Below are 24456 nucleotides of genomic sequence, written 5' to 3'. Positions count from 1 at the left end.
GAGATTATCTAGGATCAACTCCAAGAGTAGAGTGGAACAATTCTAGCGTCCCTTGTGGAGTAACTGCGGTGCATTTGAGATGGCCTTGGGTACTGGGGAAGTCAGGAGATGATAAATTAAAAGAATCATTCCAACTTTGATCAGCTCACCGCCCTGCATAAACCTGGCCCATGCACTCCACTGCCCTCAAGTTAAACCCCAGATGTCTTAGTGGGAAGGCTCTTTACTGGCCCTGCTTCCTCCCAGTCTCCTGACTCCCTACCCCCATGGCATCCCCACCCCGCAAGGCAACCTCTGTCTGGGCTGAGCCCTGAGGCACCACCTCAGCTCCCCTGCATGCCTGGCCCTCCCTCGGATCTGGAAGCACAGAAAACATTGACCTGAAAAACATTCCCTTCACGGATCCCACTGTTCCTTCCAGCCTCGCTCAGAAGCCTTCTGAGGAAGACTTACTGGCTCAGGTACCCATCCCATGTGCCTTCATGGCATCCGGTGCTTCTCCCATCCTGCTGTGCAGGACCTATTACAAGTCTGTACCTTCCCCCCAGACTGTAGGCTCCCTGAGGGCAGTCAGTGTTTCCCGTTCACCACCAATCCCCAATCCTACCTCCCTCCATAGGACAGGTGTCCTAGGCCCACCCAAATAATTATTATGGTACTTATGCCTAGTAGTCGACATCAGGACCCTTTTCCCCAGCCGCCTCTGAGTGGTTCCCAGAGGGCTCTTACGTGCGCAGGAGCCATCCCCAGGTTATTTCTGGAGAACTGTTCCTCGCCCCATCAGCCCAGAATGCTGGTGGCCCTGGAGAGGAGTGACCTCGGCCAACTCCCCACCTGGCTTTGGAGAAAGGATAGAACCAACTCTTGACTACTGCTTCAGAAATATGGGCCAAGCCCCATCCCCTTCCCCCTTAAACACACACACACACACACACACACACACACACAGTTGAAACTAGGCAGGGAGAGAAACAAGATTTTATTAAAATTTCAGGAAGAACAGAAGGGAGACACAACAAAGACACAAGCCATAACTGCTTCTTGAAGTTGCTACTCAACCCCATCTATGTGGCAGGTGCTGCTCCCAGCTGCCGATGTAGCAAAATGGAAATATATGTGTATATATATATATATCACATGTCATTACTATTTTTTAAATAAGTATTTAGTAGTATTCCTTGAAGATAAGCAATAGGAATCAGCTGGGTAATTTAAGAAAAGGATGGAAAGGAGATGGTGGCTCATAAACATGAAGGACTAGAGTAGAACCAGGCCTTAGAAAGCACAAGTCAGATCTGTGCATGGGATGTAAGCCAATCATAACAATTCTGTTCCCCACTTCTCCAGTCTCCTGGCAGGTGGGAGCCATGACCCAGATCTGGCCATTGAGATCTGTTATGGACTGAATTGTGTCCCCCACTCCCCATTCAAATATTAAAGCCTTAACCCCCAATGTGACTATATTTGGAGATAGGGCCTTTAAGGAGGTAATTAAAGCTAAGTGAGGTCATGAGGATGGGGCTCTAATTCAATATGACTGGTGTCTTTAGAAGAAGAAGAAGAGACACCAGATCTCTCCCTCCCTCTCTCTCTCTGAACAGAGGAAAGACCATGTGAAGATGCAGCAAGAAGACAGCCATCTTCAAGCCAGGAAGAGAGGCTTCATCAGAGAGAGAGAAAAAAAAAAAAAAGCAGCAAAAACTGACAGAATTGAAGGGACAAATATTTCTATAGTAATAGAGACTTTACTACCCCACTCACAATAATAGATAGAACAATTGGACAAAAGTAAGGAAATAGAGGACTTAACACAATAAACCAACTAGACCTAACAGACATATATAGAACACTTCACCCAACAACAACAGCATACACATTGTTCTCAAGTGCACATGGGACATTTTCTAGGATAGACCATATGTTAGGCCATAAAGTAAGTCTCAATAGATAGCAAAAGATAGATACCATTAAAAGTATCTTCTCTTACCACAATGGGATGAAGTTAGAAATCAATAACAAAATTAAAACTGGAAAATTCATAAATGGTAGAAATTAAATAATATACTTTTAAATAACAATGGACGAAAAAAGAAATCACAAGGAAAACTAGAAAATACTTAGAGATGAATGAAAATGGAAACACTTAAAAACAAAACTACCACAGGAATTCCCTGGTGGTCCAGTGGTTAGGACTCTGCGCTTCCCCTGCAGGGGGCACTAAGATCCTGGAAGCCATATAACACACCAAAACAAAACAAAACAAAACAAACTACCCTATGATCCAGCAATTACACTCCTGGGTGTTTATCCAAAGGAAACAAAATCACTATCTAGATATATGTACCCCCCCCCATTCATTGCAGCACTATTTGCAATAGCTAAGACATGGAAACAACCTAAGTGTACAGTGACAAATGACGATAAAGCAAATGTGGTGTATATACACCGTGGAATATTATTCAGCCATAAAAAAGAACGAAACCCTGCCCTTTGTGACATGAATGGACCCTGAAGGCATTTTGCTAAGTGAAGTAAATCAAACAGAGAAAGACAAATACCATATGATCTCATTTATATGTGGAATCTAAAAAAACCCCAAACAAAGACACAGAGAACAGATTAGTGGTTGCCGGAGGTGAGAGATAGGGGGTGGGCAAAATGGGTGAAGTCGGTCAAAAGGTACAATTTTCAGTCTTCCAGTTATAATTATATCCTGGGGATATAATTTACAGCATGGTGACTATACTTAACAATACTGTATTGTACATTTGGAAATTACTAAGAGAGTAAATCTTAAAAGTTCTCATCACAAGGAAAAAAAATTTGTAACTGTGTGTGGTGATGGATATTATAAATATCATGGTAATCATTTCATGATATATACATATATCAAATCAGTATGTTTGTACACCTAGAACTAATACAATGTTATATGTCAATTATATCTCAATAAAAAAGGAAAAATAAAACTTTGAAAAAAACCCCAAGAAAATGAAAACATGATATAACAAAATCTATGGGACACAGCAAAGGCAGTGCTAAGAGGGAAATCTATAGTTATAAATGCATTAAAAAAGACAAAATCTTAATTAGGAGCATGGGATTAACAGACACACACTACTATATATAAAACAGATAAGCAAAAAGGATTTATTGTACAGCACAGGGGACTATATTCAATATTTCATAATACCTATAATGGAAAATAATCTGAAAAAATATATATAAATGAATCACTTCGCTGTACACCTGAACTAACACAATACTGTAAATCAACTATACTTCAACTTAACCTCCCCACACACAAAAAACAAAACCCCCTGCAAGATCTTAAATCAACAACTTAAGGAACTAGAAAAAGAAGAACTAAACCCAAAGTTAGCAGAAGGAAATGATAAAGATTAGAGCAGAGATACACAAAACAGAGAATAGAAAAACAAAAGAAAATCAATAAAACCAAAAGGTGGTTCTTCAAAAAGATTTAAAAAATGACAAATCTCTAGCTAGATGGACCAAGAAAAAAAGGAGACTCAAATTACTAAAAATCAGAAATGAAAGTGGGGGCATTACAGAAATAAAAAGACTTATAAGAGAGTGTTATAAACAACTTCACACCGAAATATTAGATAATCTGGATGAAATGGGGAAATACCTAGAAACACAAAACCAACACCAAGACTAAATCACGAAGAAATAGAAAATCTGAATAGATCTATAGCTAGTGTGGAGATTGAATCAGTAAACAAAAATCTCCCAACAAAGAAAAATCAAAAACATGATGTCTTCACTGGTGAATTCTACCAAACATTTCAAGGAGAACTAATGCCAATCCTTCCCACTTTTTCAAAATACAAGGAGGTGAAGACTTACACGATGAAAATAACAGAACACTGCTGAAAGAAATTAAAGGAGACCTAAGTAAATGGAAACACATCCCATGTTCAGGGATTGGAAGACATATTGTTAAAATGTCAATATTACCCAAAGCAATCTACAGATTCAGTGCAATCCTTATCAAAATCCCAGTGATGATTTTTGCAGAAATAGTAAAACACATCCTAAAATTCACATGGAATCTCAAGGGACCCCCAATAGCCAAAACAATCTTGAAAAAGAACAAAACTGGAGGGCTCACAGTCCTCATGTCAAAACTTACTACAAAGCTACAACAATCAACACAGTGTGGAACTGGCATAAAGGCAGACATAGAGACCTATGGAATATAATAAACAGCCCAGAGGTAAACCCTCACATATATGGTCAAATGATTTTTGACAAAGGTGCCAAGACTATTCAATAGGGAAAAGATAGTCTTTTCAACAAAATGTGCTGGGAAAACTGAATATCCACACATAAAAGAAGTTAGACCTTACCTAACACCAAATAGAAAAGTTAAATTCAAAATGGATCAACAGCTAAATGTAAGAACTAAAACAATAAAACTCTTAGAGAAAACACAGGACAAAAGCTCCACAACACTGGATTCAGCAATGATTTCTTGGTTATTATACCAAAGGCATAAGTAATAAAAGAAAAAAATAGACAAATTGGACTTCATGAAAATTTAAAAAACTAAAAATTTTGCATCAAAAGACATTAACCACAGAGTAAAAAGGCAACCCACAGAATGGGAGAAAATATTTGCAAATCATGCATCTGATAAGGGATTAATATCCAGAATATATAGACAACTTCCAAAACTCAACAGAAAAAAAAATACAAAAATAGGCAAAGAACTTGAACAGAAATTTCTCCAAATAAAATACATAAATGGACAATAAGCACAGGATAGGATGCTCAACTATCATTAGGGAAATGCAAAGCAAAACTACAATGAAATACCAGCTTACACCCATTAGGATGGCTACTATTAAAAAGCAAACAAACAAAAAAACCCCAGAAAACAGCAAGTGTTGGTTAGAGAGGATGTGGAGAAATTGGAAAGCTTATGCACTGCTTGTGGGAGTGTAAAATGGCATAGCCACTGGGGAAAACAATATGGTGGTTCTTCAAAAATTTAAAAATAGGAATACCATATGATTCAGCAATTCCACTTTTGAGTATATACCCAAAAGAATTGAAAGCAGGGTCTTGAAGAAATATTTGTATACCCTTGTTCACAGAAGCATTATTAAACAGCTAAAAATGTGGAAGCAACCCAGGTGTCCCTTAACTGATGAGTGGATAAGCAAAATGTGGTATATACATACAATGAGATATTATTCAGCCTTAAACAGGAAGGGACTTCCCTAGTGGTGCAGTGATTAAAAATCCACCTGCCAGTGCAGGGGACATGGGTTCGATTCCCGGTCTGGGAAGATCCCACATGCTGCGGAGCAACTAAGCCCGTGCACCATAACTACTGAGCCCACGCACCACAACTACTTAAGCCCGTGCACTCTAGGGCCCACATGCCGCAACTACTGAGCCCGTGTGCTGCAGCTACTGAAGCCCACGTGCCTAGAGCCCGTGCTCCGCAACAAGAGAAGCCACCGCAATAAGAAGCCTGCACACCGCAACTAAGAGTAGCCCTCACTTGCTGCAACTACAGAAAGCCTGCATGCAGCAAACGAGGACTCAACACAGACAAAAATAAATAAATTAAATAAATAAATTGATTAAAGAAAAGAAGGGGACCCCCCCTGGGGATCCTTTAAAATATATATATATGGTGTTGCTTATTCTGTTTGCCCCTCCAGATTCATCCTTCTCCCTCTCTGCCCTGCTTTGTGTCCTAGAACACTATTCTAGGATGCTGACCTATATGGACTTCTGCTTTGCCTTCTAGCTTCCACCTGGGTTTAGCCCATGGGAAGCACCAGCAGGAGATGAGAGGCAGGAGAGGAGACTGGGGTATTTGTTCCTAATACCCACCTGTAACAGAGAACAAGCCTGACTCCACATTGGATCTATTCCTTTAGCTCTAACCTTTGTGCTCTGTTGCCTGTACTAGTCATGCTGGCTCTACATCTTTGTCTCAAATAATAAAAGACTGTTGCCTAAAGCCTGAAATATACATCATACCCCTTTCTCAAGGCTGTCTCCGAGGCTTGACCTTTAAAGGTATGACACTTTTCATTCATATAGAGATAAAAAGTTGCAGAATAGAGAATAACATTTGTCTTATTGGAGGTTTACAGGAACATTGTGACCAGACTTAGGTGGACAGCTGTAAGAACAAAGGATTATCACAACACTCCCAGGGCAACAACCAGCCACACCTGTTTCCCCACTTAGCATAAAAGAAGCTTGAGGGACTTCCCTGGGGGCACAGTGGTTAAGAATTCACCTGCCAATGCAGGGGACACAGGTTCGAGCCCTGGTCTGGGAAGATCCCACATGCCGTGGACCAACTAAGCCTGTGCACCACAACTACTGAGCCTGCGCTCTAGAGCCTGCGAGCCACAACTACTGAAGCCTGTGCACCTAGAGCCCATGCTCCGCAACGAGAAGCCACTGCAATGAGAAGCCCGTGCACCACAGTGAAGAGTAGCCCCCGCTCTCTGAAACTAGAGAAAGCCCGCCCACAACAACGAAGACCCAACGCAGCCATAAATAAATAAATAAATAAATACTCAATCTGATTTAAAAAAAAAAAAAAAGAAGCTTGACTTCTAACTCGGTTAAGATGATTCTTTGGGACACCAGTCTGCCACCTTCTTGGTCTGCTGGCTTTCCAAATAAAGTCACTATTCCTTGTCCCAACACCTCATCTCTCGATTTATTGGCCTGTTGTGTGACAAGCAGTAGAGCTTGGACTCAGTAACACACCTACCTCATTACCTCTTGTATTCCTCTTCCAGTCAAAGTCAGGTGGCCCTTCTACGGGGCTACAGTAACAGCACTCCTTTGGGTCAATGGGTGGTAACAGTTTTCCACTGCTGAGTCCCTGGGTGCTTCACCATTCCTTGTTTTTTCTCTTACCCTGACTAAATGGTCTCTTCATTAATTCTGATGTGCTCTTTGAGTACGCCATCTCTTCTTGCAAAGGTGTTAACTGATAACTCTATTAATAAACTCTTTGAAAGAAGACACATCTGATCATTCAGAGTGGCATAAGATTTGAAAGAAAGTTGTGTTGATTCACTCAAGCACATATGCAGTTCTTGCAACCTAAACAGGAAAAGAACCTGTCCTACTGCCTGCTGATGGCTTGCACAGTAGCTTCCTCCTCAGAGAGAGGACGAATTCCAGCCCAGTTCTTATCCTCATGGAGACAGAGTCCTTGCCATCGAAAATTTTCCTTTAAAAAGTGTTGTGTGCTACAATCTCTTCAAAAATTGGTTTTGTGGTACCTTCTAAAGCTGGACATAAGTATACCCTACGACCCAGCAATTCCATTCCACCAAAAGAAATGAGTACATGTATTCATCAAAAGGAATGAACATAGTTGCATTATTTATAATAATCCCAAACTAGGAACTATCATATGGTGATATATTCATACAATGAAATACTATACAACATTAAGAATGATCTATTGATATATGCAACATGGATGAACCTCACATAATGTTGAAAAAAGCCAGACACACAAAAAGATACATGATTCCATCATTATAAAGTTTAAAAACAGGCAAAACCAATCTATAAGTGGTGGAAGTCATGAAAGAAATTACTCTGGAGTAGGAGGGGGACAGTGTGGTAGTGTTCATGTGTTGGGAAAATTCATCATTACTGTACACTTTCTACTTGTGCACTATTCTGCATGTACATTGTATTAATTAAAAGTTTACATTTTAGAAAGTGTCATGTGGAATCGCTGCATGTCAGAGACACTCTTGTACCAGAAAATTGTTTTAGGGCTTCCTGTGTCTAGAGTGGGCTCCATAGGAGGTAGAAGACTTTTGTGTCTGCCCCCTGGTATCCAGCTTCCCAGCCCATGAGACAACAAGCACTCCCAGAATGAGGCCACAGTCTAGAGAAGCAGTAGCAAGTACTGCTCAGAACCAGCTCTGCCACCTGCTGTTAGGCCAGGGTCAGTGAAACAGAATGGGCCCTTTTTGAAGACATTTTGGTCTTTCCCAGCCCTCCACCATGAGCTGTGTGGCCCTGGAAAATTCTCTTCCTCTCTCCAAGACTCAGATCCCTCCTCTGGAAATTGAGGGAGGGTACCAGATGCCAGAGATCCCCAAAGCTCACCTAAGGCACTTATTAAAATGCAAATTTGGGATTTCCCTGGTGGTCCAGTGGTTAAGAATCTGCCTTCCAATGCAGGGGACACGCATTCGATCCCTGGTCAGGGAACTAAGATCCCACATGCTGTGGGGCAACTAAGCTCCCGCGCCACAACTACTGAGCCCGCGTGCTCTGGAGCCTGCGTACCACAACTAGAGAAGCCCGCATGCCACAACGAAGGGCCCACACACCACAACGAAAGATCCCAGATGCTGCAACGAAGATCCTGCGTGCTGCAACTAAGACCTGATGCAGCCAAATAAAATAAATAAATAAATGAAAATAACTAAAAAATAAAATGCAAATTCTATGGCACAACCCCAGATCTGAATCAGAAGCTATGAGAGTGGGATTTGGTCATATCTTAAATCCCAAAATACTTCAGTGAGCCAGGTGTGTGGAAAACATGACAAGGCATATCATCTCCAAGGACCCTACCAGCTGTTATTTATCTGACATTTTGCCCCCATGGTTCTTGGGGCTCAGGGTTCTGGATCACAAAGACTGAGACAAAACAGCCCCTATCAGATGCGAGTTACCTTGGACTCTAATTGGTAAATTTAATTCATTTGTATTTACTATAATTACTGTAATAGGACTTATTCTGTATTTTCTGCTTAGGGTATTTCTCTCTCTCTTTTTTTCTTCTTTCTTACCTTCCAATAGGTTTAGCCAAAAAAAATTTTTTTTTTCTTGTTGGTTGTGCCGTGCGGCTTGCGGGATCTCAGTTCCCCAACCAGGGATTGAACCTGGGCCACAGCAGTGAAAGTGCCAAATCCTAACCACCAGACCGCCAGCGAACTCCCTAGCAAGTTTTCGTTTATTGGTTTAAAAAGATTACATACTATTTTTGTTCTTAGGGTGGTTAATTGCCTTAATATCCATTCTTATATTCATATACCCTCATCGTCATCTTAACATCTTCCCAGAACAGGACATGTGCTTCAGCGTGCTTTACATTTCCTTTTATCTCTTGCTTTATATCTGATTTTAGAGGAAAGCTTTCAGCTATTAACCATTAAGTATGATGTTACTTGTGGGTCTGTCATAAACTACCTTTATTATGTTGAGATATGTTCCCTCTATATCAACCCTGATGAGAGTTTTTATCACGAATGGATACTGAATTTTGTCAAATGCTTCTTTTGCATCTATTGAGATGATCATGCGATTTGTATCCTTCCTTTTGTTGATGTGGTGTATTACACTGATTGATAATGTGAATAATGAACCATCCTTGCATCCATGGAATAAATCCCACTTGACCATAGTGTTTGTTTCTTTTTATACATTGTTGAATTCAATTTGCTAATATTTTGTTGAGGATTTTTGCATCTCAGAACTATATTCATCAAAGATATTGGCCTGTAGTTTTTTTTTTCTCTGGGGCACTGTCCTTGTCTGGTTTTGGTACCAGGATAATTGTGGCCTCGTAGAATGAATTTGGGAGTGTCCCCTCCTCTTCAGTTTTTTGGTATAGTTTGAGAAGGATAGGTATTCGCTCTTCTTTATACGTTTGGTAGAATTCCCCTGTGAAGCTATCCATTCTTGGGACTTTCATTTGCTGGGATTTTTTTTTAAAATTACAAATTCAATTTCACTATTAGTGATCAGTCTGTTCAGTTTGTCTATTTCTTTCTGATTCAATCTTGGAAGATTTATGTTTGTAGAAATTTATCTATTTCTTCTAGGTTGTCCAATTTGTTGGCATGTAACTGTTTGTAGTATTATGATTTTTTGTATCTTTATAACTTCTCTTTCACTTCTTATCTTATGTGAATCCTCTCTCTTTTGTACTTGATGAGCCTGGCTAAAGGCTTATAAATTTTGGTTTACTTTTCAAAAAACCAGCTCTTGGTTTCATTCATCTTTTCTATTGTTTGTTTCTATCTTATTTCCTCTCTGATCTTTATTATTTCCTTCCTTCTGCTGACTTTGGGCTTTGTTTGTTCCTCTTCTAATTCCTCTAGATGGTAGGTTAGGTTATTTGAGATATTTGTTTCTTGGGTAAGCCTGTATTGCTATAAACTTCCCCCTTTGAACTGCTTTTGCTGTGTCCCATAGATTTTGGAAAGTTGTGGGGTTTTTTGTTTTTTAAATTTTTATTTTTTAATTTATTTTTGGCTGTGTTGGGTCTTTGTTGCTGCGCACGGGCTTTCGCTAGTTGTGGCAAGCGGGGGCTACTCTTCATTGCGGTGCGTGGGCTTCTCATTGTGGTAGCTTCTCTTGTTGCAGAGCATGGGCTCTAGGTGCGCAGGCTTCAGCAGTTGTGGCAGGCAGGCTCAGTAGTTGTGGCACACAGGCTTAGCTGCTCTGCGGGATCTTCCTGGACCAGGGCTCAAACCTGTGTCCCTTACATTGGCAGTTGGATTCTTAACCACTGCACCACCAGGGAAGTCCTGGAAAGCTGTATTTTTATTTTCATTTGTCTTGAGGTACTGTCTGATTTCCTCTTTGATTTCTTCACTGACTCACTGGTTCTCTAGATTCCACATAAAAACAATATTATACAGTATTTGTTTTTCTCTTTCTGACTTGCTTCACTCTGTATGACAGTCTCTAGGTCCATCCACATCTCTGCAAATGGCACCATTTCGTTCCCTTTTACGGCTGAGTAATATTCCATTGTATATGTGTACCACATCTTCTTTATCCATTCCTCTGTTGATGGACATTTAGGTTGCTTCCACGCCCTGGCTATTGTTAGTGCTGCAATGAACATTGGGGTGCATATATTTTTTGGAATTATGCTTTTCTCCAGGTATATGCCCAGGAGTGGGATTGCTGGGTCCTATGGTAGTTCTATTTTTAGTGTTTTAAGGAACCTCCATACTGCTCTCCATAGTGGCTGTACCAATTCACATTCCCACCAGCAGTGCAGGAGGGTTCCCTTTTCTCCACACCCTCTCCAGCATTTATTGTTTGTAGATTTTCTGATGATGGCCATTCTGACTGGTGTGAGGTGATACCTCATTGTAGTTTTGATTTGCATTTCTCTAATAATTAGTGATGTTGAGCATCTTTTCATGTGTTTGTTGGCCATCTGTATGTCTTCTTTGGAGAAATGTCTTTAGACAATGATCTAAAGACAAATTTAGATCTTCCACCCATTTTTTTTTTTTTTTTTTAGGGTGGACGTCAGTTGAGGGAAACTTTTATTAAAAGTCACAAAAGAATTTAGAAAAGTAGTTTTTCCAACCACGTTAAATATTTAGATGCAATTTAAATAAAAAGACTGGACTATTCATTCTCATTGGACTTATTCTTAGCAAAACTTTTTACTCGCATTTTTTTCTTATTAGTTATCTGTTTTATACATATTAGTGTATACATGTCAATCCCAATCTCCCAGTTCATCCCACCACCACCACCCCTGCCACTTTCCCCCCATGGTGTCCATACGTTTGTTCTCTACATCTGTGTCTCTATTTCTGCCTTGCAAACCGTTCCACCCATTTTTTGATTGGGTTGTTTGTTTTTCTGATATTGAGCTGCATTGAGCTGTTTGTATATTCTGGAAATCAATCTCTTGTCAGTTGCTTCATTTGCAAATATTGTCTGCCATTCTGAGGGTTGTCTTTTCGTCTTGTTTATGGTTTCCTTTGCTGTGCAAAAGCTTTTAAGTTTCATTAGGTCCCATCTGTTTATTTTTGTTTTTATTTTCATTACTCTAGGAGGTGGGTCAAAAAAGATCTTGCGGGCTTCCCCGGTGGCGCAGTGGTTGAGGGTCCGCCTGCCGATGCAGGCGGACACGGGTTCGTACCCCGGTCCGGGAAGATCCTACATACTGTGGAGTGGCTGGGCCCATAAGCCATGGCCACTGAGCCTGCGTGTCCGGAGCCTGTGCTCCGCAACGGGAGAGGCCACAACAGTGAGAGGCCCGCGTACCGCAAGAAAAAAAAAAAAAAAAGATCTTGCTGCAATTTATGTCAGATAGTGTTCTACCCAGGTTTTCCTCTAAGAGTTTTATAGTGTCCAGCCTTACATTTAGGTCTTTAATTCATTTTTAGTTTATTTTTGTGTATGGTGTTAGGGAGTGTTCTAATTTCATTCTTTTACATTTGGCTGTCCAGTTTTCCCAGCACCACTTATTGAAGAGGCTGTCTTTTCTCCATTGTATATTCTTGCCTTTGTCATAGATTAGGTGACCATAGGTGTGTGGGTTTATTTCTGGGCTTTCTATCCTGTTCCACTGATCTCTATTTCTGTTTTTGTGCCAGTACTATACTGTCTTGATTACTGTAGCTTTGCAGTATAGTCTGAAGTCAGAGAGCCTGATTCCTCCAGCTCCATTTTTCTTTCTCAAGTTTGCTTTGGCTATTCGGGGTCTTTTGTGTTTCCACACAAATTGTAAAAATTTTTGTTCTAATTCTGTGAAAAATGCCACTGGTAATTTGATAGGGATTGCATTGAATCTGTAGATTGCTTTGGGTAGTAGAGTCATTTTCACCATATTGATTCTCCCAGTCTAAGAACATGGTGTATCTCTCCATCTGTTTGTGTCATCAGGTGCATATGTTTTAATGAGTGTTACATCCTCTTCTTGTATTGATCCTTTTATCATTATATAATGTTCTTCTTTGTCTTTTGCTATAAACTTTTTAAAAAGTCTACTTTGTCTGATCTCAGTATTGCTACCCTAGCTTTCTTGTCATTTCCATTTGCATGAAATATATTTTGCCATCCCCCTCATTTTCAGTCTCTGTCTTCAGCTCTGAAGTGGGTCTCCTGTAAGCGGCACATAGATGGCTTTTTTTTTTTTTTCTTATTCCAATCATCCACCCTACACCTTTTGATTGAAGCATTTGGTCCACTGACACTTTAAGTGATTATTGATAGGTATGAACTTACTGCCATTTTGTTGTTTTCTGGTTGTTTTTGTAGTTCTTCTGTTCTTTTTCTTCTTTATTTTCTTCCCCTGTGATTTGATGATTTTCTTTAATGGTATGCTTGTGCTCCTTTCTCTCTAGTTTTTGAGAATCTATCGTAGGTTTTTGATTTGTGATTACCATGAGGTTCATACATGTTGACCTATACCTACTTGTTTGAAACTGGTAGTTAAAGTTCAAATACTTGCTAGAAGATCTACATTTTGTGTTTTCCTCACACGTCTTGTGTTTTTGGTGCTATATTTTACATCTTCATGTCTATTCCTTAATTGTTTACTGTAGTTATAGTTACTTTTACTTCTTAGTCTTCATAGTAGCTTATTTAAGTGGATGATTCACAGCCTTTACTATATATTTGCCTTTATCAGTGGGATTTCTCCTTTCTGATAGATAACTTCTTCTTGTAGCCTTTTCTTTTACACATAGAAAAGACCCTTTAACATTTCTTTTAGGGTTGGTTTAGTATTGATGAACTCTTTGCTTTTGCTTGTCTGAGAAGCTTTTTGTTTTTGCTTGTTTTTAATCTTTCCTTCAATTCTAAGTGTTAATCTTGCTGGGCAGAATATCCTACGATCAGGTTTTTCCCTTTCAGTGCTTTAAATATATCATGCCACTCCCTTTTTACCTGAAGTTTCAAAAAGATCAGTTGATAGTCTTCTGGAGGTTCCCTTGTTTATGACTCTTTTTCCCTTGCTGCTTTTAGAATTCTTTCACTTCTGACATTTTAATTATGATATGTCTTGGTATGGGTCTGTTTGGGTTCATCTTGTTTGGGACCCTCTGTGCTTCCTGTATCTGGACATCTGTTTCCTTCTTTAAGTTCAGGAAGTTTTCAGTCATAATTTCATCAAATACATTTTTGACCCCTTTGTCTCTCTTCTCCTTCTGGGATACCTATAATGCGAATGTCGGTACCCTTATTATTGTCCCAGAGATTCCTTAAACTGTTCTCATTAAAAATTTTTTTTCTTGGGACTTCCCTGGTGGCGCAGTGGATAACACTCCGCACTCCCAAGGCAGGGGGCCCGGGTTAGATTTCTGGTCAGGGAACTAGATCCCACATGCATGCCGCAACTAAGAGTTTGCATGCCACAACTAAGGAACCCATGTGCTGCAACTAAGGAGCCTGCAAGCCACAACCAAGGAGGTTGCAAGCCACAACTAAGGAGCACCTGCTGCAACTAAGGAGCCTGTGAGCTGCAACTAAGGAGCTGGCGAGCTGCAACTAAGACCCGGTGCAACCAACTAAATAAATACTTTTTTTAAAGTGCCATTAAAAAAAATTGTTTCTTCTTTTTGCTCTTCTGATTGGGTGATTTCCATTATTCTATCTTCCAGATCATTTAGGCATTCTGCATCACCTAGTCTGATGTTCATTCCTTCTAGGGCGTTTTTCATTTGTTATTGTATTCTTCAGTGCTGACTGGTTCTTTTTTAAATTTTCTCGTTCCTTGTTAAAATTTTCACTGCGCTCATCTATTCTTTCCTCTAATTCAGTTAGCGTTCTTATTACTAATGCTTTGAACTCTTATCTGGTAGATTATTTGTTTCATTAGTTGTTCTTTGGTTGTTTTTTTTTTTTCTTCTTTTTTCATTTGAAACGAAATTCCTGTCTTCTTACTTTGCTTAACTTTCTCTGTCTCTGTGAAATTAGGTAAAACAGTTACCTATCACAGTCTTGAAAGGGTGTCCTTATGTGGGTGTGTCCCTATACAGTTTGCATGTGCCCAGTTGCTTTGGTGGGAGAGCTGGATCCGACGTGAGCAGAAGTCACATCTTCCCTCAGGGTGTGTTGGCAGCAATCACCTTGGTAAGAGGTGGGGCTGGAGATGAAGGGGCTAGAGCCAGAGCCAAGTCTGAGCCAGGGCTTCTCCTCTGTTCAGTGGCCAACATCACCCTACTGGTGGGGGCAGGTCCCAAGCTGCTGAAGCAGAAGCCCTGAGGGTCACGTCCAAGCTGGCCCTGTTCCCTCTAAGTGTGTGCTCTCCCTCACCGAGGCATTGGCACCTCTACCCCAGAGAGAAGCAATGCTGGAGTGAGAGGGGCTGGAGCAGGCCCTTGGCAGGGGTCAGGGCATAGGCTGGGGTCATCCTAGCAGTCAGAGTTCTGGACTACTCTTGATCTGCTGCCTCTGCAAGCACCAGTAATGGCTGCCATTGCCTTGTTCAGATGCCATGTTAGGTCTGAGCCAATTCCATCCCCCACAGCTGCATAATGTCCTCACCCCTGGCAGCTTTCACCCTAGTAGAAAGCTGTACTGTGGAGTAAGCAGGGCTGTAATGGGCACTCAGCTCAGACTGGGGCATGTACTTGGGCAGTTGCAGGAAACCAGCCAGAGCCCCAGGCAGTTTCAATCTGCTTCCTCCACCTTGTTTTGGGAGTAAGCAAGCATGTGCACACTCTTCACGAGTGCAGTCTTGGTTTCTTACAGCCTTGCTGTCAGTTCCACTGGCTTTCAAACCAGCTAAGGGGACTTGTCCTCCCAGTGTTGGACCCCAGGGGCACCTAATGTGTAGTTTGAGCCGCACACTCCCCAGGGAGGATCTCTAAGCCCATGTAATCCTCCTCCTCTTCTGTGTCCCCTCCCAGTGGTACAGGTTCCAACCCAACTGCTTCTCTTTCCTTCCGACCCAACTCCACGTGGATCTTTCTTACAGTGTTAGTTGCGTGAGTTTTTCTGCCAGTCTCCAGTTTGTTTTCAGTGAGAATTGCTCCATGTGTAGATGTATTTTTTATGTGTTCATGGGGGGAGGTGAGCTTTGTGTCTTCCTACTCCACCATCTTGATATCTCTGTTTCTGAGTACTTTTAAATATTTCTTTCAATGTGAGTCTTTATGTGGCGTACTTTTGAAGCCTTGTATGCCTGAGAACATTTTTATCATGTCCTTACGTTAAAATTCTATGCTCTTTTCCTTGAATGCATAAAAAGCATTAATGAGTGACTCAAATCCAAGAGTCATGTTGAGGTGTGTCACAGCAGTCTGATTTTGGTTCAAACCTTGTGGTGGATCTGCATTTTCTCCATGGAAGCCTTTAAGATTTTCTCTCTTTGACTATAATATGTATAGATGTGGGTTTTCCTTATTGCTCCTTTTGGGACTCCATGTGAACCCTTTCAAACTGAGGCCTATTTTCTCTTAATTCCTGAAAATTCTCCATTCTTTTAAAAATTATTTCCTTCCTGAAAATTCTCCATTCTTTAAAAAATTATTTCCTTAGTTTTATTTTCATTTTTCTCTCCAAGACTCTTGTGTTGTACTATTTCTACTTCTACTCTCTATATTTACTTAATGCTTCCTGGAAATGTTCCTAGTTGTAGCCTTCCAAGCCATTAATACATTTTTAAGCCATATTTCTCCTACTTTTTATCCCATTATTATCTTGTTCTAATTTTATCTATTTTTTCCAAATTCTATATATTTCCCATAACTAATATTTCTATCTGGTTCTTTTTTTTATGTTTTCTTATTGTTCCATTTGGATAATTTCTAATGTTAGCTCTACATATATTCATCATATATTAACTTCTTCATCCATCTCTTCCAATAATCTTCTTCAGAAGGCATATGTTGTCCAGCATGCTGCCTTTTTATAAGGTGATTGTCTCTTCAACTGTCTAGATATTTAGGGGTTGGTGTCAAAGAAGGCAAGTGGGGAACCAAAACTTTTGTTCCAATGAATGGGATGAGGCCTCCAACCTCTATCCCTACTGTGTTATGGGAGATTATATGGTTGGGCTGGACAAGCACCCCACCTCGAGGTAAGAAGTCACACTCCCTTTCCAACTGGAGTGGCATCAGCAAAGGCCTACTGGAGAGTCAGAACATTCGCCACTGCCCAGGAGTAATGACATATAACCCCTGCAGGTGTAAACCGGGGCCATGTGAGGAAGAGTAACAAGGTACCCCCTCCCCAGCTGGATTAGCATCGGCAGAGGCTAAGTGGGGAGCTGAAATTCTCACCTCCACACAGCAGTAAAGGGAAGCTCGCCTCCCACCCCAACCCCAGTGTCAATGAAAGCTGAGTGGGGATTCGAGACTTCCATCTCACCTAGCAGTATCAAAGCAGCTCCCTCTTTATCCTACCAGAGCAGTCTCAAACAAGGCCTGCTAAAACAGATGATTTAAATAAGATCTAGAGCTTCAGAGATAATACACAAGACAGCAGATTTCAATAAAAATCACATAACAAACATATCAAGAACAAGCAAAATCTCAGCTTAAATGAGAAAAGACAATCAACACATGGTAAGCATTGCGATGCCGTAGATACGAGAACTGTCTAACAAGAATTTTAAAGCAGTGATCATAAAAATGCTTCAGTGAGCAATTGCAAACACACCTGAGACAAATGAAAAAAAATTCTTAGCAAAGAAATAGAAGATATAAAGAATAAAATAGAAATTTTAGAACTGAAAAATATAATCACCTAAGTGAAAAACTTGATGGGCTCAATAGCAGAATAGAGGGGACAGGGGAAAGAATTAGTGAACTTAGAAGACAGACAGTAGAAATTACACAATCTGAAGAGAGGGAAGATAGAGTGGGGGCAAAAATGGAAGCGTCTCATGGCCCCATGGGAATGTTAAAGACCTAACATTCATCTCACTGGCGTCTAGAGAAGTGGAAAAAGAGGGTGGGGTTGAAAAATAATGGCTAAAAATTCTCCAAATTTGGCAAAAAGGCATAAGCCTACAGATTCAGGAAGCTGACTGAAACCTAACAAGATAAGCCCAAAGGAATTCATGCCAAGACACATCGTAGTCAAGTCTGAGAATTAAAGAAAAAAAAATACTGAGAGCACAAAGAGGGAAACAACACCTTACCTGTAAGGTGAAAAGACAATTTGAATGATAGCACGTTTCTCATCAGAAAGCAAGGAAGTGGCTTAATATTTCTGAAGGGCTGAAAGACACGAATGGCCAACTCAGAATTTTATATGCAGAGAAAATATCCTTCACTAATAAGACATGGCCAGATGAAGGAAAATTAAAAACTTTTGTTGCCAGCTGAACTTCTTGAAAAGGACGGCTAAAGGAAGTTCTCTAAACAGAAAGGAAATGGTAAAATTAGGAGTCTTGGAACATCAGGAAGGAAGAAAGAGAAATGGAAAGAATAAAAATATGTAAATACAATAGATCTTCCTTCTTTTGAGTTTTGCAAATTATGTTTGAAGCAAAACTTTAGAACATTGTCTAACATGGTTCTCAACATATATACAATTGTATTAGAAGTGGGAGAAGGTAAAGGGACAAAAAGGGAGGATAGGCTTCTACACTTCACTCAAACTGGTAAAATGTGGATACAAGTAGATTGCAATAACTTATGTGTATATGTAATGCAACATTTAGAGAAACCACTGAAAAAGCTATTCAATCAAGGAGATACATTCAAAAATACTACAGATAAATCAAAACAATATTCTAAAAAAAAAAGTTCAAGTAAATCACCTGAAGGCAGGAAAAAGAAACACAAAAACAAAAAACAGAACAAACGGAAACAGAAACTAAAAATGGCTGACTTAAGTCCTAACGTATCTACAATTACATTAAGTAAAAAGTCTTAAAAAAACACCAATTAAAAAACAAGAGATTGACATCAGATGTGACATGTGAATGTGAGATAAACTTCAGGGCAAAAAAAATTACCAGGTACAGAGAGACATTACATAATAATAAAAGGGTCAATCCACCAAAAAGAAACCTAAATGGCATGCACCAGATAACAGAACTGCAAAATACATGAAGCAAAAACTGGAAAAGGACACAGACAATTCCACAATTATAGTTGGAAATTTCACCACTCTCTCAACAACCAATAGAACAACTTGACAGAAAATCAGCAAGAGTGTTAAGAACTCAATAAAACCATCAACTGACAGAATTTTATCAACATTTATAAAAAAACACCCAACATAATACCTTTTCAAGCACCTACAGAAAATATACCAAGATAGAGCACCAGATCATGGACCGTATTACAAACCTCAACAAATTTTTAAAGACCGTAATAAGGTATCACAACACACCTATGAGAATGGCTAAAACAAAAAAACAGAGATAGTATCAAATGCTGGAAACTGGATCTCTCCTACATTACTGGTGGGAATATAAAGTGGTACAACTACTTAGGAAAACAGTTTGATGGTTTCTTTAAAAAATAAAAACTTACTACATGACCCAGTAACCCCACTCCTGGGCATTTATTCTAGAGAAATGAAAACTTATGTTCATACGAAAACCTGCTTATAAATGCTCATAGCAGCTTCATTTGCAATAGGCTCAAATTGGAAACAATCAAGATGCCCCTCAACAGGTGAATGGTTACAGAAACTATGGTACATCCATTCCATGGGACATTCATATTCAGCAGTAAAAAGAAATGAACTACTGAAACACACACCATCTTGGATGGACACCAAGGGAATTATGCTGAGTAGAAAAAAAACCAATCTCAAAAGGTCACGTACTGCAGGATTCTATTTATACAATTCTGTGAGATGAGAGATTAGTGGTTGCTACAGGTTAGGAATGGTGAGGGGAAGGGGATGGATATGACTATAAAGGAGTAGCAAGGGGGATATCTTCGTGGGGATGGAATTTGTTCTATATCTTGATTATGGTTACTGGGATAAAATGACATAGAGGGCTTCCCTGGTGGCGCAGTGGTTGAGAGTCCGCCTGCCGATGCAGGGGACACGGGTTCGTGCCCTGGTCCGGGAAGATCCCACATGCCGCTGAGCGGCTGGGCCCGTGAGCCATGGTCGCTAAGCCTGTGCGTCCGGAGCCTGTGCTCTGCAACGGGAGAAGCCACAACAGTGAGAGGCCTGCGTACCGCAAAAAAAAAAACCAAAAAACCACATAGAACTAGACACACATACTGTACCGATGTTAATTTTTGGTTTTGATATTGTACTATACTTATGTGAGCTTTAAGTACTGGGGGAAACTGGATGAAGTGAACATGGGACCTCCCTATGCTATCACTGTAAGTTCTCACACACACACACACACACACACACACACATCTAAATAGCCCAAGTCTGTTTGTTTGTTTTAAATCCCTTCTCTCTTAGAAAGGCAATAATATGGACCATGCGACTTCATCCTCTGGATGTTATTATTAGACTGGGGTAAGAGAGGATAAGAAGTACCAACCTGTAAGTGGGACTGAGCCAATCAGGTTCACTGTGTTCAGAATTTGAATTGAAGGACAGAAATGCAAAGGGATGAAAAAAATCCTGTGATAACAGGATCAAAACTGGTCCCTGGCCATTCCACGTCAGTTGATGTCATGCGGCAAGAAGCAGAAACTGTCAGGCTGTCTGTCTGAGAAAATGTCAATTGAGAGAATATTCCATTTTAGAACTAATATGGGTGGTGAATAGTTTCTGCTTCTTGCAACCATCAACCCTGACTAAAACATATACTGTAGAAAGGGAAGATTAAAAAGGTAACAACATTTCTTCTGCATTGTAATTTGCTATGGCCCTGTCCCTATACTGCTGAAGTTTAAGACAGCTATCATTTAAACAATCTGATCCTCATCTCTCACTTCATCTGACCCACCCAGGTCAGTGAGACCAGAGTTGAAAGTGAGGGAAAGATCAGGTCTCTATTAAGGATGGAAACAAGAAGAGCTCATGCATACCAGACTCTCCAACCAGTATATCAGAACTACAGTTTTCACCCATAGAGGGTTCCAATGCTTAATGTAGAGACCTGGAATTTAAGGATAAGAAGGAAGGTCCTCTTGGATACAAGTTTACAAATAATGTGGAGGTTGGAATTCGTTCATTCATTCATCTCTAAGTCATTTATTTATTGGAGGACGTAGAGGTATAGGGATTTCAATCTCTCAAGAGGGACCCCACCTACTGACTCAGGCATAGCCAAGAGCCCACCAGGGCAGCAATAATCACTCCAGGCTTGGTGGGAGGTAAACTGAAACGGGTCACATGAAGGCCAAGCCACCATCTCCTCACCTCCTGTGCTCATCTCCACTTCTGGTCTCCCACCTCAGAACCCCAGCACAGTGCACAGTAGACAAACAGACAGTGGTATCAGGTTGCCTGGGTTCAGTCCTGCTTCTGTCACTTCCTGCTGTGTGACTTCTCTGTGCCTCAGTTTCCTCACCTTACAAGTGAATTACCTTAAAGGGAATTACAGTACCCACTTCATGGCTCCAGGCAACAGTAAGATGATCACTGGAATTACCACAATATCTTAACTTTTATTTTCTGTGCCACTCGATCGAGTGGTTACCAGAATAAACAGAAGAAGTCAACTAAAAACACATTGAAGCAATCCAAATTTGTTTTTATTTTTAATTGTTTTGGCTAATGGAAGAACAGAACCGTCACAGCAGCTCAGCTCTATAACCCATCCAGCCCAAGACTATTCTAGTGGTAGAGCCAAGGACAGACAGGTCTTCCTCCATCAGTGACCTCTTCTCAAAACAAGGACATCTTCCATAGAGCATCAACATGCATCTGTCATCCAAGAAATCAACTAAAGCCCTCTTGATCCTTCTACACTTTCAGCCAGTAGTTATCACCTTCTGAGGTTATGGACTCCAGGTTTGCTACATGATAGGCAGAGGAAAGCTTCCTTTTACACTTCAAGGGCTGGAGAAGTATGCAATTGGGGAACATGACTGTACAGACTTCAACCACTTCCTCCTTTAGCCTGTCCCTCCAGGGTGCAGAAGAATCAATGTTCTTACAACTTCCCTTCTCCTTTTGGCATTCTTTAAGGTGTACAACACAAGCCTCAGGAAATCATCCATGGGAAGCATACTAGGATTTATGCAAATGCAGGATGATGCGTCAGTTTCTCCTTTGGCCCCAGCACACATAGGGCCAGCATCTTTCAGGAGCAGCCCCTCCAGTGCTGTCTAGACTGCACTCTTAAGTCATGAATGGGTTGTTCAGGAACCTCTGTCCTGAATGGTTCCTAAAACTTCACACTGTCTCACCGTTTCACCGTCTTCAATTCCTATTGGTGTGTTACTATCCTACCTGTAAAGTTATTAAACCCCTGACGCTGGATGTCTCTTTCAGATTCCGTATCTTCCTCCAACTTACTAAACGCCTCCTGAATTTCAGAAAGCAGTCGCCTGCCAGCCAGTGCAGGGACGCAGCCTAATTCTGCGTGAATCACTGCTGAGACCAGCTCTGCAGGAGGTCGGGGAGGAAGCGTGTGGTGTATAATCTGCCCACTCCACTCCTATCATATACACTCCCCTGGCCCTGCCTGTACCACCCCAAATGGCCTTGTCTGAGACTCCTGCACACTGTGTACTCCCTCCTGGCTGCCACTCATACTGGAGGTGAGGCTCCTGGATTGAATGCAGGTGGCCTGGTTTGGATATACGATGCACTATACGGGTCAGGACCCTGGACCACAAGTCCAGCCACGGCACGCTGTGGGCCCTCCCTGCCTTCAGTACAGATACTGAAGAGTTATATCTGGGTTGCCTTATTCATCGCCTTGGCTGGAAACATTCTAGAGTATGGAAGGGAAAGGAGCCTGCTCTGGAGGATAGGTTGTCAGCCAAATCTAAAATACTTTTTGCACACAAGTATTGTGAGGAGGCAAGGAGGGGCTCAGAGCTCCATCTTCAGTGATCACTTCTCCAGGGACCTCTACCTCCAGGGCTCAGGCTGGTACCAAGAGCCCTGCACAGCAGAGTCAATATCAATAATTTTCCCACTTCTAAGCAAGAAGACAAAAAGTTGCACAGAGCTGAAACAGAAACACTGAAGCATGGCCTTCGTCATCCTGATGCCTGAGCTTCATGGGACGGCCAAGATGTTAACTTAGCAGTTATCCCTGTTCCACTTCCAAGCACTGGAGACAGAAATTTCAGGGGCTGAGGTTTCTCTCCTCTGGCTTGGCAAATTCTTCTCATCTCCAGTTGAACCAACGGCTCCTTAGGTACCAGATGCTGAGCCTCAAGCCCAAATCGTTTTCACCACTGACGTGTCCTTCAAGCCACTTCATCTGCTGTTCCCTTCCTCTTCTTCAGCCTTTCTGGACCTGCAGGCTTTCTGGATACAAGAACTGCCCAAAGCATGATGGAAAAAAGAAAGAAGCCAGCTTTCACCTCCTGGCGACTGCTGGTCCCAACATCTACAGGTGGCCAAAGGGACTGAAAGATGACAGCCCAGTTCTCTGTGCCCTATCGTGGGTTTGAAATGAGGAGTTCCCAGGTCTCAGCAGGTACTCAGTATCCAGTGTGGCTCGTAAGGAGGGAGCTGCACGGGGAGCACTCTCCCATGGCTGCTTGGTGAAGGCAACAGTGATGTGCAAAACAAGCCCTTCTGGCACTGAACCACTGGCCAGTGGGCCAGGATATCGGTCCTCAGCACAGGGCTCTCAGTCCCAACTCGTGCTGTCCCAGACCACACGGACGTCTCCTCCCAACTTGGCATGGGGCAGTACAGACTTCGAAGGGGAGCTCCTTTATTAAAATGCAGTGAGCAGTCCAACACTGCTACTTGGGTCAAGTTACAGCTAATGCTGGGTAAGAAGTGCCTCCAATCCAGACACAGCCAGATCTGCTGAGGACCTGGAGATTCTGGGAACCAGACCTGCAGATGCTAAAGGACAAGGCCCCCCCCTGCTGGCGCCATATCACCTTGTCTAATGGTTACGTAAGACCCAGAGGCCCAACCCTGAAGACAGTTGGCAGAGAGGCAAAAATGACTGTCTTAAAGAGGTCTTCGGACAAGTGTACAGCTCAGCAGGACAGCACACGTGCCAGGCCTCACCGTGCAGCAGCCGTCACCAACCTGGTAAAGGAGGACATATCGCATGGCATCTTCAGGGCGCTGGAGGCAGGCGCTGTGGCAGGAGAGGTAGGGAACAAGGGTCAAAAGTTTGCCAGGTTAACACATACAGACCCTCTGACCCAATATCCCACTCCTGAAAATTTATTCCGAAGAAATGATGCTCAACAGGGAAAAAGCTGGATGCACAAGGATATGTGTTCTAGCAGCCAAGTGATGAATAGAACATGGACTCTGGAGGTAGAGACCCACCTCTACTACTTTTTAGGGCAAGTGACTTACATTCTCTGAGCCTCCTTTCCCCCCTCTGTGAGACAAAGAAGACAGCACCTCCTCCCCAGGGTTGTTGTGAGATTAAGTGAGACAAACTGCATAAAGCACCTACAGTCTGTGTTCAACCACAAACATTAGCTCTCGTTATTATGTACAAGAACAAGAAAAGAATGCAGGAAAAAGGAAACAGGTGAATCATTAAGGGTGATAGAGCTGAAGCGAAGTTCTCCATGACTGTACTGACAATATCATTGTTTCAGGTCTTGTCCATTTTTTAAATGCTGTGGAAGATGCCATGAATTGTTGAGCCCTGCAGCTTAGGAA

General features: G+C 41.5%; 1 protein-coding gene across 10 annotated transcripts in view; it reads right to left on the bottom strand.

Moving 5' to 3' along the window:
* Positions 1-21364: 21364 nt before the first annotated feature.
* KANSL3 (KAT8 regulatory NSL complex subunit 3) overlaps positions 21365-24456 on the bottom strand; it is a 41487-nt gene continuing 38395 nt past the window's right edge. For 8 of the 10 annotated variants that reach the window (XM_089922733.1, XM_022599153.3, XM_089922741.1 and 5 more), the window contains one exon: positions 21365-23914. In XM_089922733.1, coding sequence (XP_089778859.1) covers positions 23894-23914 — 21 coding nt within the window. In that variant the 3' untranslated portion in view covers positions 21365-23893. The remainder of the gene's footprint in view (positions 23915-24456) is intronic. The other 2 variants (XM_089922735.1, XM_089922738.1) reach the window with 1 other exon arrangement.

The sequence above is a fragment of the Delphinapterus leucas genome, chromosome 13, assembly GCF_059928025.1.
Source record: "Delphinapterus leucas isolate spDelLeu-1000000601 "Yukka" chromosome 13, BTC_Dleu_Yukka2, whole genome shotgun sequence".
NCBI classification, from domain to species: Eukaryota; Metazoa; Chordata; class Mammalia; order Artiodactyla; family Monodontidae; genus Delphinapterus; species Delphinapterus leucas.
The sequence above is the reverse complement of the archived record's forward strand: the minus strand, read 5'-3'. Positions and strand labels throughout refer to the sequence as shown.